Source organism: Chenopodium quinoa, unplaced genomic scaffold (genome assembly GCF_001683475.1).
Source record: "Chenopodium quinoa cultivar QQ74 unplaced genomic scaffold, ASM168347v1, whole genome shotgun sequence".
Classification (NCBI taxonomy): Eukaryota; Viridiplantae; Streptophyta; class Magnoliopsida; order Caryophyllales; family Amaranthaceae; genus Chenopodium; species Chenopodium quinoa.
In genome coordinates, this window is record NW_018744878.1 from 1,993,080 (window position 1) to 2,005,749 (window position 12,670).

The 12,670-nt window shown below is 34.2% G+C and overlaps 3 protein-coding genes across 3 annotated transcripts; 1 reads left to right on the plus strand and 2 right to left on the minus strand.

Annotated features, from left to right (window-relative positions):
* The first annotated feature begins 1,222 nt into the window (after window positions 1-1,222).
* On the plus strand, window positions 1,223-5,266 carry LOC110705458 (pollen-specific protein SF21-like). Its single transcript, XM_021883339.1, has 11 exons — window positions 1,223-1,412; window positions 1,836-1,935; window positions 2,258-2,355; window positions 2,633-2,727; window positions 2,954-3,014; window positions 3,115-3,201; window positions 3,279-3,356; window positions 3,467-3,523; window positions 3,684-3,739; window positions 4,456-4,591; window positions 4,696-5,266. The coding sequence occupies exons 1-11, from the start codon at window positions 1,353-1,355 to the stop codon at window positions 4,915-4,917; spliced, it is 1,050 nt and encodes a 349-aa protein (XP_021739031.1). The 5' UTR covers window positions 1,223-1,352; the 3' UTR covers window positions 4,918-5,266.
* Window positions 5,267-5,631: 365 nt separating this feature from the next.
* Window positions 5,632-7,865, minus strand: LOC110705459 (inorganic pyrophosphatase 2-like). Its single transcript, XM_021883340.1, has 3 exons — window positions 7,724-7,865; window positions 6,809-7,010; window positions 5,632-6,568 (listed from the first exon to the last, which is right to left on the minus strand). The coding sequence occupies exons 1-3, from the start codon at window positions 7,801-7,803 to the stop codon at window positions 6,209-6,211; spliced, it is 642 nt and encodes a 213-aa protein (XP_021739032.1). The 5' UTR covers window positions 7,804-7,865; the 3' UTR covers window positions 5,632-6,208.
* Window positions 7,866-9,961: 2,096 nt separating this feature from the next.
* LOC110705827 lies at window positions 9,962-11,011 on the minus strand. Its single transcript, XM_021883760.1, has one exon. The coding sequence runs from the start codon at window positions 11,009-11,011 to the stop codon at window positions 9,962-9,964; it is 1,050 nt and encodes a 349-aa protein (XP_021739452.1).
* Window positions 11,012-12,670: the final 1,659 nt, after the last annotated feature.

Consider the following 12,670-nt stretch of genomic DNA (forward strand, 5'->3'; position numbering starts at 1 on the left):
CAGGTATTAAATTATATTGGTCAGGTAAAAAAAAACCAAACACCCACCCTATCAACTCCTCCCCTGTACTACCGTCCACCACTCACTGAAGAAATCAAAGAAGAAGGAACTGGCACTGTTAGATAAGGTACTGAAATTGCTTGGAGTAAGATAAAAGTATTACCAGGAAAAGAAGAGTCTTGGAAAATCTTGAGGAATTATGTGTAGAAGCTAGACTATTGAAGTCGTTAGACCATGAAAACATTACGAAGGCTTCCATTATTGGATTGACGATGACCAGAAAGTCGTCAACATGATTATTGAGTATTGTTCTTCCGTAAATCTGACAGACTACAACAGAGATAATCTTGTAAGAAATACAACGATCAAAAATTGGTGTTTTAAGTGCGTTACATTATTTTCATAGTCATAAGCCGGACTCATGTGAGTCCGTTATACGCAAAACCTTCTATTGAATTTTACATATGTACTCCTTATAATAATAGTAAGTCCGAGATTATATTAAAAGCTAATTCTAACCAAATTTGCTCGCGTGAGTAAAATCTTCAAGATCGATACAAAATGAAAGCATAATACGAGTAGTAATATATATAGAGATCAATTTCACGTTTTTAAAAATAATTACCGTCTCTAGCTATGAAGAAAATATTCTACAAAAATAGAGAAAATACAAACAAACAAAAAAATGACCATAGTTTTACTACATTGATACACCTCATCAATTTCTCAAATTAATAGGGAAAAAAAGGAAAATGACATAAAGGAAAAAAGACGAAAAATCCATATACCAACCAACAATGATAGATTAAGCACTTTTCACCTTTTTTTTTTTTTTTTTTTTTTTTTTTTCCCTTCTTCACTTGTCTTTTATTTAACACACAATTTCTTTAATATTTTAACTATTTTTTAATTATAAAAGTAGATTTTGGAGCTTAAACCTCAAGATCCACATGACTATTTGACCACCAATAATTAATATACACTCAATATTTAAAAATAAAATCAGTAAAATAATTAAATAAAAATAAAGAAGTTTCCAAACAAAATTCCCTCTTTCTATTAAATTCCATAAATTACCCATCAACATCAAAAACCTACCATATAAATCCAAGGCTAAAATGGTCATTTCACACATACTGTCGGTCCTCTAACCATAGTTGATTCTCCTTAACCATGGTTAAATTCTTTCATCACCTTCTTCCTCGAGCGTCGGTGACTCACTGCACTCACTCACTGGCAGAGGAGAGAGAAAATAAAATTTAGTCATTTGTATAAAACCCCTTCTCACCGAACAGAAATCCCAAATAAATGTAAATTAAAAAAAAAAATTCTTGAGTTAGAGAGAGAAAGAAATGGGAGATTCTAGTGATTCTGTTTCTGTTAATATTGAGCCGATCTCCATTGATAGCAAGGTACATTTTTTTAATTTTTTTTAAATTTAAATCATCTCTTGTAATTTTCCCACTTTTTAATTTTGTTATTTAGCTAATTAAGTTGTGTATTTTACAAATTATAATTGGAATTTGTTAGCATTTATTAAGGGGTTGCTAATTTTAGTCATTTGTTAGTTATACAATAATGTGGAATTGAGAAAATTAATTTAAACTGATTATTTTTGATGGGGTATTATTCCAATTCAGAAAACTAATTTTAGCTTATTATATGAAATTGGTATTGGGGGGACCAAAAATTGATGATTATTTTACATACTATCAAGATAGAAAATTAAATTAATGCTACATTTAGAAAAAATGGGTTGATTATCATGTAATTAAGATATATTGTTCTTGTTGTTAAGTGCATTATGTAAGTGTTTTATGTTGTAATTTGTACAGGAATATTATGTTAAAACAGGTTCGGGTCCAGTGTCGGTAGCTGTTTATGGTGATCAAGATAAGCCAGCTCTTGTTACTTACCCAGATTTAGCTTTAAATTGTGAGTTTGTATTATATAATTGATGATTGATTGATTGATTAATGAATTGATTAATTTTAAGTTTGTTTATAGTGTCACTTGTTAGCTATTGTTTATGCATGTTTAAAGACTTGTAGTAGGTATTGGTGTATATATATATATTTTTATGAGTGCCAATTTTTTTACTAAGCATGATTATGGGAAAAAAGAAGGATTAAGATGGTTGCGTGGCGTTTAAGACGGGTTTAATCTTTAATTATGAATAGCATGTAAATGTAATGACTATTGCATTTGTATTAGAACATGAGTTTGAATTTGTTTTTTCGCGGATTGTTTTGAGCAGATGCATCGTGTTTTCAAGGATTATTCATGTGTCCTGAGGCATTGTCTTTGCTTGTTCACAACTTTTGCATCTACCATATCAGTCCTCCTGGCCATGAGGTTTGTAACTTGGACGAGTTAATTCTTTGTCTTATCAATATACGACGTTTGTTTGACTCTATATTTCACGTTACTAGCTTAAATTACACTTATAGTGTGACTGGTAAAGTCGGGCAGGAGTATTTGTTTATTCACCATTGAATAATAATAGGAGTTGTTATTACTTGTATTATTAATGATCCTAGCTGGGTTTTTTTTTTTTTTTTTTTTTTGGACAAAGTAAAGGGTCTTGCTTAAATTGTTTCTAACGTGGAACTTTTGTTAAGAGCTGTTTCAGTGGGGAGCTGCTGCAATCAGCTATGAATATGAAGCCTCTGAGCCTTCAGTTGATGATTTGGCTGATCAGATAGTTGAAGTTCTTGACTATTTCGGGTAATTTCCATTACAAAAACTTTTCCAAGTTTGAGAGTTTTATGTTAAGCAGATTTGTCGGTTGTTTCACTTACTTTCTTGAGACCTGCCACTGGTTTATTTCTTGAGCACGTAATAACATATAACGTTGGGCCGTAGGCCTTTGGTTGCTGTCTTTATCATTTTAAGACCAATAGTGACTAGCACAATTGACGAAACTTACGATGGGGACTATTACATGTTGCAGGCTAGGTGAAGTTATGTGTATGGGAGTGACTGCTGGAGCATACGTTTTAACATTATTTGCTGTAAGTTGTGTCGCTGTATTTTGATGCAGTCGTGCCAATAAAGTTTCAAAATAAGTTGTATTTGTACTTATTGTCATTCCTTTTGCCTTTTTACATGCAGACGAAATATAAGCAGCGTGTTCTTGGTTTGATACTTATCTCTCCTCTATGCAGAGCACCATCTTGGACCGAATGGTTGTACAATAAGGTCCCTTTTTCTGAACTTGTCTACCAATAGTTCAAAGCAAAGAATCTTTGCCTGATAAAGCTCTGTATTTCTTGTAGGTGATGTCAAATCTATTTTACTTCTATGGCATGTGCAGTGTTGTTAAAGAGATGCTGCTCAAACGATACTTTAGCAAGGTATATTTCATGATTGTGCTTGTGATTAGCATCTAATAACAGTATGTATATATCTAATTAAAACTCTAGTATGGTATGCTTTAATGGGTGTACTATGAATCCTGTTGCAGGAACTTCGGGGTAATTCCCTTGTACCAGAATCGGATATAGTTCAGGCTTGTCGAAAAGTGAGTTCTTTAGCCATAATATCCTCATTTAACGTTTTTTTAGAAAATTTCCCTATTTTGATTAGTATTTTTCTGTCGGTGTTACTATGTGAATGGGGAGTTCTGTTTATTTGCATTGGTGTGGAAGTACTGATATATTGTTTACCTTTGGTTCTTTCAGTGGCTGGATGATAGAGAAAGTATTAATGTCATGCATTTTTTGGAGGCAATTAACAGGTATTGTCTTCCTCCTTTATCTTCTTGATTTTGACATGTTTCTAAAAATCAAAATTTTCAGATTATCACCTCTGCTTATTATGTTGCTCTTTACTTTTTAACTCTCCACTATGGGCGTTGGAAAACATAGAAGCTAATTTTTTTGTACTTAAACAAGTAGCTTTGTTACAAGTATATAGTAAGTTATCACTAGAGTCCCTGCCTGTTCATAATAACAGGCTACTTTGATTAGAGGTCATTTTTGAAAAGTTGAATTGAAATGCAGTAAACTACCATTTCCTTACACGTCTTTGCATCTCCACCATGACAGTCATGAGCAAGTTGAAAGTATAACTTTATACTAGTGTTCTATCATCTTGGGACAGGTTAAACTAGGAACGCGACTTGTCATGCATTAGGGATGGAGGGAGTAGTCCCATGTAGTGTACTGCTTATTTTTCATTAATGCTTCAAAGAAAACTTTAATACTAAGATGTTTTCTAATTATTATGAACCATTACCTTCCACGTCTTTGAAAATTCATTACATGTTTCTGGTGAAGTAATTGGTTAGAATTAAAGTCATTTAGGATCTTGCCGCCCTTTTTATTATCACAACTAAGATGGTACTTTGGGTGTCTTTGTCTTGCCAAGTCCTCAAATATACCAGCTGATCTTTCGTGCTCTCGCATTTAATAGTTTTCATATCAATTTTTCCTCTTGCTTTTTTCTTCTCAGGAGGACTGATATAAGTGAAGGATTGAAGAAACTACGATGTCGTTCACTAATATTTGTTGGAGAGGACTCATCTTTCCACTCAGAAGCAGTGCACATGGCCACAAAACTAGATAGAAGATTTAGTGCCTTAGTGGAGGTACCCTAATTATTGCTTATGATGTTGATGTTAAACATAATCTTTTGCTGCAACCTGTTCACTTTTGCTGCAATCTGTTCATTAATCCTTGTTTGAAATTTCAGGTTCAGGCATGCGGGTCTTTGGTGACCGAGGAGCAACCACATGCCATGTTGATCCCTCTAGAATATTTCCTCATGGGTTATGGTTTCTACAGGCAATCACACATGAGCGTAAGCCCAAGAAGCCCATTAAGTCCGTCTTGCATTTCCCCAGAGCTACTATCACCCGAGAGCATGGGCCTAAAGTTGAAGCCTATCAAGACTCGCATCTCACTCGAGGTATAGCTCGAGTATTAATAGCAAGATAAGTCATTGTAATCGTTATATACGCAGTAAGGAGTTGTGTTAGGCAGTTTTTTGGTTAGAAATGAGTTGGAAGTGGTACAGAAGGGCTGTAGATAGTATAAGATAAGAGGAAAAAAATATATATAAAAAAAACTATAGAAAACAGGACAGGTATTTATAATTAGTTTGGAAAGGTTGAGAAATTGAACATTTGTTAATTTTGTAATCATAGATTTCATGGGGGTTGAGTTGTGTGTAAATCTTTGGAATAATCATTATGCTATGGAAAGAAATAAGAAGTGCAATTCTTTGAGGAAAGAGTATATATTTCCTCTTTTCCTGATACAAACCTTTTCTTCATGCTCTGAACAGTACACAGCTATCAGTGCTTTATCTGTAGCAATGCCATAATATTGTTTTGGAAAATTAGTTGAAATGTTATATAGACATGCAGTTCATTTGTACATCTGATGATCAAGTCCTCAACAATGCATTCGACTCCTAGACTACGTATCGAATGTCTGAAAAAAGTTGTTGCCTTTCCTAAAGTACAGGTTTTTGAGATGTGGTTAGTGTGAAATTAGTACTGTTATATGAGATGTGATCAGTATAAAAGTAGTTTGAATCGAGTCGGGTTTAGTATTTGTATTATGGTCATTATCTTAATCAATTACATACATAATTATACCTGATGAAATACAGTCTCAACTAAAAGTCTACAAATTGCAAGAAATTTCAACTGTAACTGATCATGACCTAATAATAATAATTGGACAAAAGCAGTGAGTTCACAAAGCTGTGTATTGGGTAGTCTATGAGCTAACAGGGACAATTGATTTGTACGTGTGGTCTGAAGTTTGACTTTTTGGTTGTATGTCGGCTAACATTTGTCATAATTAAATGAAATGGTACCAAAATAAAGGGAAAAAGGTTGTATGTTTTAATTAACAGGTACTTTTTGAAAAAAATCTAAACTATCATCGATCAACTTAGAACTGAACTCAAACTGAATCGAATGACTCAAAATTTTGAATGTGATCTGAATCTAGCTATAAGTCCTATAACCCAATCCGAAAAACCCAATTACCACCTTAGTTGGACATCAAGCATACATCAATACTTCTATAGATTTTCGGTATTCAGTAGCAACATCACCATTACTGCTTTGATTCATTATCAGGTATGTACCTATGACTACATACACTGCCTGCAAAGTCATGGTTGTCATGCTATTACTCAGAAATTCAACTTCAACCACAAAGATAAGGAGTTTCACATCATAAATTCATACTTAATGAGGGACCGGGACCGACTTCTGAAAGGACTCAGGTGCAGCAACATGATCAGATTTACAGTCAGCAAAAAGATATTCTTCTGCTATAAGAACTTCATCTGCTTTCATGATCATTAAAGAACTAATTAACTGAATCAAGCTCCTCTCAAGTTCTTCGCCGTCTTCCCATTCATGAATCGACGCCTTTATAAGTGCAGGATCGATGCAGATTGCATCCCACAGAGGAAAATGCTTCCTTGGCATCACATAATCTTTTACTGTTAGCTTTAAACTTGGACAGTAATCATTTTTTCCATCTCCTACATAGATGAATCGCTTTTCTAACGAAGAAGCTTGGATTCTTGTAAAGATTTCCCCCTGTTATTATGAACAGCATACTTCAGATATGGGAAGGAAGAAGATCAAATGAAATATAATTCAGCTCATCAATGTCAGAAATTAAACTGCTTCATTTTCGCAAAAGTACATCAGATAAACTATAGTCAAGTATTGTAACTAGTTTAAAAGAGCAGAATTAACAGTCACATAACTAGTAATTAGGCAAATTTTGAAGCCAGAGTAAAGTAATTATAAAAGAGTTATTAGAATCATATGTACCTTGCAAAGATTGGGAGGACAAAGGTTGCACCCATGAGAAGATGAGTTAAAGTCATGAAATGGCGAAATTCGGAGTCTGCCATCCTCATCAACAATAGCTGAATTCGTGTTGATTTCAGAGAAACAATGTAACACTCCATGATGCTTCAAAATTGTCTCTATGAAAAAAGTGTTTGCATCACTTACAATCCTCAAATCACACCTGAAAAAACATAAGTCATGAACATGGCATAATTTGCTCATTAGTCTATAATGAGCAAGAAACTAAGAACTGAATGTAAGATCAAAATCATAAAAATATATAATTTGGTATTTTGGTATGGTAGGAAGGGTTTTAGTGAAAACGATACATGGATGAACATCTATCCATCCCTAAAAAACAGCCAGTTTCAAAATAAAGTTGTCTCAAAATAATAGGTCACTTTCTAAATTAAGTAAACATTAAAAGGTTACAGAGCAACAATTTTTAAGGATTGGGCCCATTGGCTATGTGTTTTTGTCACAAAACTCGTATATGTTTTACCTATATATGTTCATTATATAAATTACTTTTCGCGACACGCCTACACATTACACACAACACCTCATAAAACTTAGTCTAAACAAGGGCAAACATAATTAATTGAAGCTAGGTAAATTTAGGTCAGTCCCACCACATCTACCTTAACTCATATATGCTGACTAGCTACGTGTGTTAGTTGTAGGATACTTTCAATCTTTCTATTTGTGTATCAACGTTAACATCGCAAAATATCAAAATCTAGCCATCAATCTTTAAGATACACGACATAAAACTTCTAACCATTAGAGCATCTCTTGATTATTAACTACCGAGAGATTAACAATGACAAATTATAATCCGAGTAATAATTAAAGGACGGAATTAAAAATAAAAAAGAAAGGGAGAAAACTAACCATAAGAGAGTTGTAAGGCATGGTAGAAAGAAGGGTGTTGAAGAGTTGGGTAAAACCCAAATTATCAATAACCCAATCATCACTATCGTACTCAATTATCGTCTTATCAAAATCAAATAACAATACTAGTTCTTGTTTTTCTGCCATTAGGAAGTTTTATAAAGAGAGAAAAAGAGAAAGTGGCAAATATTTAATTTTGGTGTGTTGTAACTTCGAGAAAGATTACAAAGCTTTGAAAATTGAAGTTCAAATTGACAAGTGTTTAAATAGAGAACTGAGAGAGAGAGGCAGAGAAGTGTACTTATTACGTGATCCAAGTGTACCTTTTGCCCTAGATTGTCTTATCATTCGTGACATGACAGTTGTATTTTATTTATTTTCATAATTTAGTTTTGGAAATTTTCATACTTGTTTTTAAAGATGGAAATTTTCATACTAGGTTACATTGAATAATTTTGATATAAAATCTAGTGATCTAACTAGATAAAAGTCTGTACGATTTATCGCTTTTTAATATATAAAAAATGAGTTAATATCAAATACGATCCCTAAATTAACGTATTTGTAGCATTTTAGTCCTTCAACTATTGAGTGAGGCAAATTGGTCCCTCAACCACCAAAGAGTACTATTTCGAGTCAAATAGTTTAGGAACCTTGCCTAGTCATCAATAATTTAGGGACCTACAATGCATACTTGGCAATAGTTTAGAGACTTTGCATGATTGTTTTTTTTTTTTTTTCCTGCTTCATCATCAATAATTTAGGGATTTCCATAAAAAATGCTTATAATTACATGAAAAAAAAAACCCTGAAAAACTAAATAAATCAATAGTTTAAGGATTAGCATTTAATGTATCAACATGTTTGTACAGCAAATTATACAAAAATTCATTCTATAAAAAAAATTTCCCATGTATCCCAAATACTTTCCCCTGTTTCTCCCGTTAAAAAAATTTCAATAGTCTTTTTTTTATTATTTATTTATATATTTTTACAAGTCAAAAATATTGCCATGTTGTAAAAATTAAAAAAATAAATAAAAATTGCCACATAATTTCAAGTATAGTAGTTCCTAAACTATTGATGACCAGGCAAGGTCCTTAAACTATTTGGCTGGAAATAGTACTCCTTGGTGGTTGAGGGACCAATCTAGCTCACTCAATAGTTGAGGGACTAAAATGCTACAAATACGTTAGTTTAGGGATCCTATTTGATCTTAACTCTATAAAAAATAAATCTATTAAGTCTAATACTATATTCAGATCAATAATGAGTTAATGTTTAGTTAGGGCCCGAACTCTTATCTAGGTTGTATATAAACCGATGCACACATCAATATAAACTAAGGAAGATTGATTCTTGACATGCGTTTCAAATTGAGGGGGTGTTAATATTGTATTCAGATAATGGGCGAGGGCCCAAACTCTTATTTAGGTTGTATATAAACCGATGTACACATCAATACAATTATACAAACTAAGAAAGATTGGTTCCTGGCAAAATCTAAAAATCTAAAATCTATTGGCTATGGTTTTCTTCCTTTCTCCTTTTCTTCGTTGGGGGAATTAGAGAAGGATGTTGTTGCGTTGCTGAAGCGGGTTCAGGCGTTCGCTAAGACTCAGGATATTGGTGCTCGTGCAGCTGCTCGCATCTTCAGCAGGATCGGGTTTGCTATAGCTAGAGGGGTGGGGGCCCAGATTGTATCTCGGCTCCCCACCAATTTCTTGTAAATTGATTGAATTTGTAGGTTTTTTTGAAATAATAATAATAATAATAATAATAATAATAATAATAATAATAAAATACTCTGTAATTTATGATGCGACTTTATTCGCTATTGCTTGTTAGTTACGTAGTAAGTGTTAATTTTTATCAAAATAAATTAGTTTTAAATATGCTATGTCATTCCTATGATTCCTTTTATTTGAAAAGATTTTTTTTTGAAACAAAAAAAAGATTTTTTTTTTGATAGAAAAAAAAAAGATTTTTTTTAAATTAATTGAAATTCTAAATCACTATTCTTTGCTTTTACCTTTAAAATTAAATTCTCAAATTTCATTCGCTAACTTAACTTACATGTAGTTAGGAAAAAAAAAAAAAAAAAACCCGACTCTTTAAAGTCTTGGGAAAAAACTCTTCCATATATACTAGATAAGCTTCAGCATAAATGTTCAAACAAATAACATCTAAAATTTGGGTATAAACCATGTAGGAGATGTATTCTCGCAAAGTGCATCGTCACCTTGGTAACACGCCCATATCATGTCCACGAAATCTCACCCTTCCATGTCTCCAAAAGTCTTTTTCATCATCGGTAAAGTAGATAGCATTTCTTTGAGCATTTGATGTATTAGCAAACATTGATGTGTTATTACCGACAAAAAAAGAAACATCCATCAAACATTCAACTTTTTCCCACAACTTATTCTCAACGTCAAGCTTGTACACAAAAAAATCATATGTACGATAGTCCGAATAACCATCATCATCTAAAAAATCCTCCTTCATTCGAGAGACTACATGCAAATGACCATCAATCACCACCATATACATCTCTCCATTCCCCGCAAGTACATATCTAAAAACATCACATGGAACCGGTAAATAAAGTTTGGCCGTAAAATCAGATTTCATGATATCACAATAAGCAAGTGTTCCGTCTTGATATAAAATGAGTAATAATCTGTCCCAAAAACACACATCAATTACTTGATAATATCTAGCGCAAGATGTATGTATTGGTGTCCATGTTTGGTCTCCAAGGCGAGCAAATGCTAGATTGTCATGCCTCCAATGGATCGCCATTACAAGAAACTCATCACTTTGAGGCATTTTTAAGATAATGAACTTGCGTACACACAATTTTTGCCAATCTTCTGGATCGATTGGCAACGTTTGCAGGGATGGGAGGTTTAGTCGAGCTTTGGTGATTGGATTAAATAACTCGATCTTCTTGTTAAGGTGTAGCATCAAGATAAAGCCATATGGAGAACCCCAACATCGCGCCCCAAAAGTCTCCGGGAGACTTAATTCGTAACACTTATTATTTTTTTCAATACTTAATATTTTCCGACAACCATCATCATTATTTTTATTCGTAGGCTCGCCTAGTAACAACCAAGGTGTTGTTGGTTTATCAACACGACTCCACTCGAGTTTAACCATATTGAAGGCATGATTCCATGAATGACATACCGCAGAGAAATAAACCAAGTCCTCAATTGAATCCAATTTCAATGCAATTATACCAAGGATATCTTTGGGCAACATAGACCAATAATCACCCATCTAATAAACAACATCACAAACATATAATCAAATCAATAATCATAATTAATTACAATCAATAATTCAATCAAGATCCTATATTGAGTATATTCACAACTAAATTAATCGATTAACACTAGAATGTGTGATTAATATTCAATAGATTATAACAAATTATATATCCTCTAAATTGGCCAGATTATCAAATTAAAGGGTTATATAAACCAAACTATCAAAAATATGAATAGCAAAACAAGCATCATGAGTATCTAATTAATACTTTCAATAAAATTAAAAAGCTTAAATTTAAAAAGCTATATGACCAAATTATCAAAAATCTGAATTACAATATGTTTCGGGTGAAAACAATGGGACCTTGTCGAAGGTCCGATGAAGTGGAGAAGACTAGATTCGATCCAAGTAATGTTGGGCCGAAGGTTTCCTGCACAGTAAACACACGTAAACTAGCCTCGGGGGTGTTGCCGAGGAAGGCCCCTCCGATGCTAAAGTCAGTACAGTGTGTAGAAAGAGAACACTATGCAAGAGAATTAATTGCTTGAGGCTTTGCTTGAATGAATGTACAAATGTAATATTGATGGCTTTTATACCTCTGCATACATGGAGAAGTTGGGCTTTAGCCCAATTGGCTTGTCTTGAGGACTGATCTTTGACTTTAGCACAATTGGAGAGATGAACCTTGACCTTGGGATTTTAATTGGATCATTTAATGTCTAGGCCCAATTGGACTAAATTGGACCCAAACAACTTGCCCCCCAGACCCGATTTGGAAGGATGACGGGTCGGGTTTGATTTAATCAGAAAAGGAGGGAAGTGAATGAATTAATTAATCCAAAAATTTGAATTTAAACCGTAATTGAACCGTAATTAATGAGATAACAACAGTTAAGGCGGATAATTGTGGAAGTTGGACGGATAATGGGCAGTTTAATCGCAAGGTCGTGTGTTTAACGGTTACTTAGTGGGGTATTTAAGAGAAATTGAAACGCGGAATCCCCGTATTCCCATTTCTGGAGATATAATTAGAGGCGCGTCATCTCTCCTCACTTATTCACCAACACAAACCCAGAATTCTCGAGAGAAACCAAGAACCCGCATCAAAACTTCGCAAATTCCCCGAGCATTAAGCTTAGAAACTGAGACTCGCCACTACCAATTCGTAAATCGGCAACTTTCGCTTCAGATTAAGGTAAATTCCTTTGATATTAGTTTATTTTTCTTCGAATTTGAACTCCTTCCCTTTTTTTCGACTTTTTTCTTCGAAATTATCAATGGCGAGAGGAGTTAGGGGTAGAGCCCGTGCTCCAAGAAGAGCAAGGCCAATTCCCGATCCCAGGAACAGGATTGGGACCTGGAATGGACAAAGAGCAGAGTCTGACCCTGCTGAAGGGATTAGGGCGACTCCAATTTCCTCGGCTCCTCCTCAGAGAACGGAGGGGTCGAGCGCTTCTGGGCGGGACGATGAAGTTCCCGCTGTCCTTTGGGATATCCTTCCCGGGTTTTCAGAGTGGGAGGATGCCGAAGTAGCTTCGGCCATGATAAAGAACCGCCCCTACTCATGGTGGGTGGAGAATGCCGAACAGTATCGGTTTGCCGAAAAAATTGAGTTGCATTACGGCATCCTTGAAGCTGATGGGTATTGGTGCCGAATGCCCGTGGCAT

Coding starts and splice junctions, on each gene's coding strand:
- LOC110705458 (XM_021883339.1), top strand. CDS start 1,353: ATGGGAGATTCTAGTGATTCTGTTTCTGTTAATATTGAGCCGATCTCC. Junction 1,936..2,257: donor CCCAGATTTAGCTTTAAATT/GTGAGTTTGTAT, acceptor TGTTTTGAGCAG/ATGCATCGTGTTTTCAAGGA. Junction 4,592..4,695: donor GATTTAGTGCCTTAGTGGAG/GTACCCTAATTA, acceptor TTGAAATTTCAG/GTTCAGGCATGCGGGTCTTT.
- LOC110705459 (XM_021883340.1), bottom strand. CDS start 7,803: ATGATTGGGTTATTGATAATTTGGGTTTTACCCAACTCTTCAACACCC. Junction 7,011..7,723: donor TGCCTTACAACTCTCTTATG/GTTAGTTTTCTC, acceptor ATGTTTTTTCAG/GTGTGATTTGAGGATTGTAA. Junction 6,569..6,808: donor GTCCTCCCAATCTTTGCAAG/GTACATATGATT, acceptor TCATAATAACAG/GGGGAAATCTTTACAAGAAT.
- LOC110705827 (XM_021883760.1), bottom strand. CDS start 11,011: ATGGGTGATTATTGGTCTATGTTGCCCAAAGATATCCTTGGTATAATT.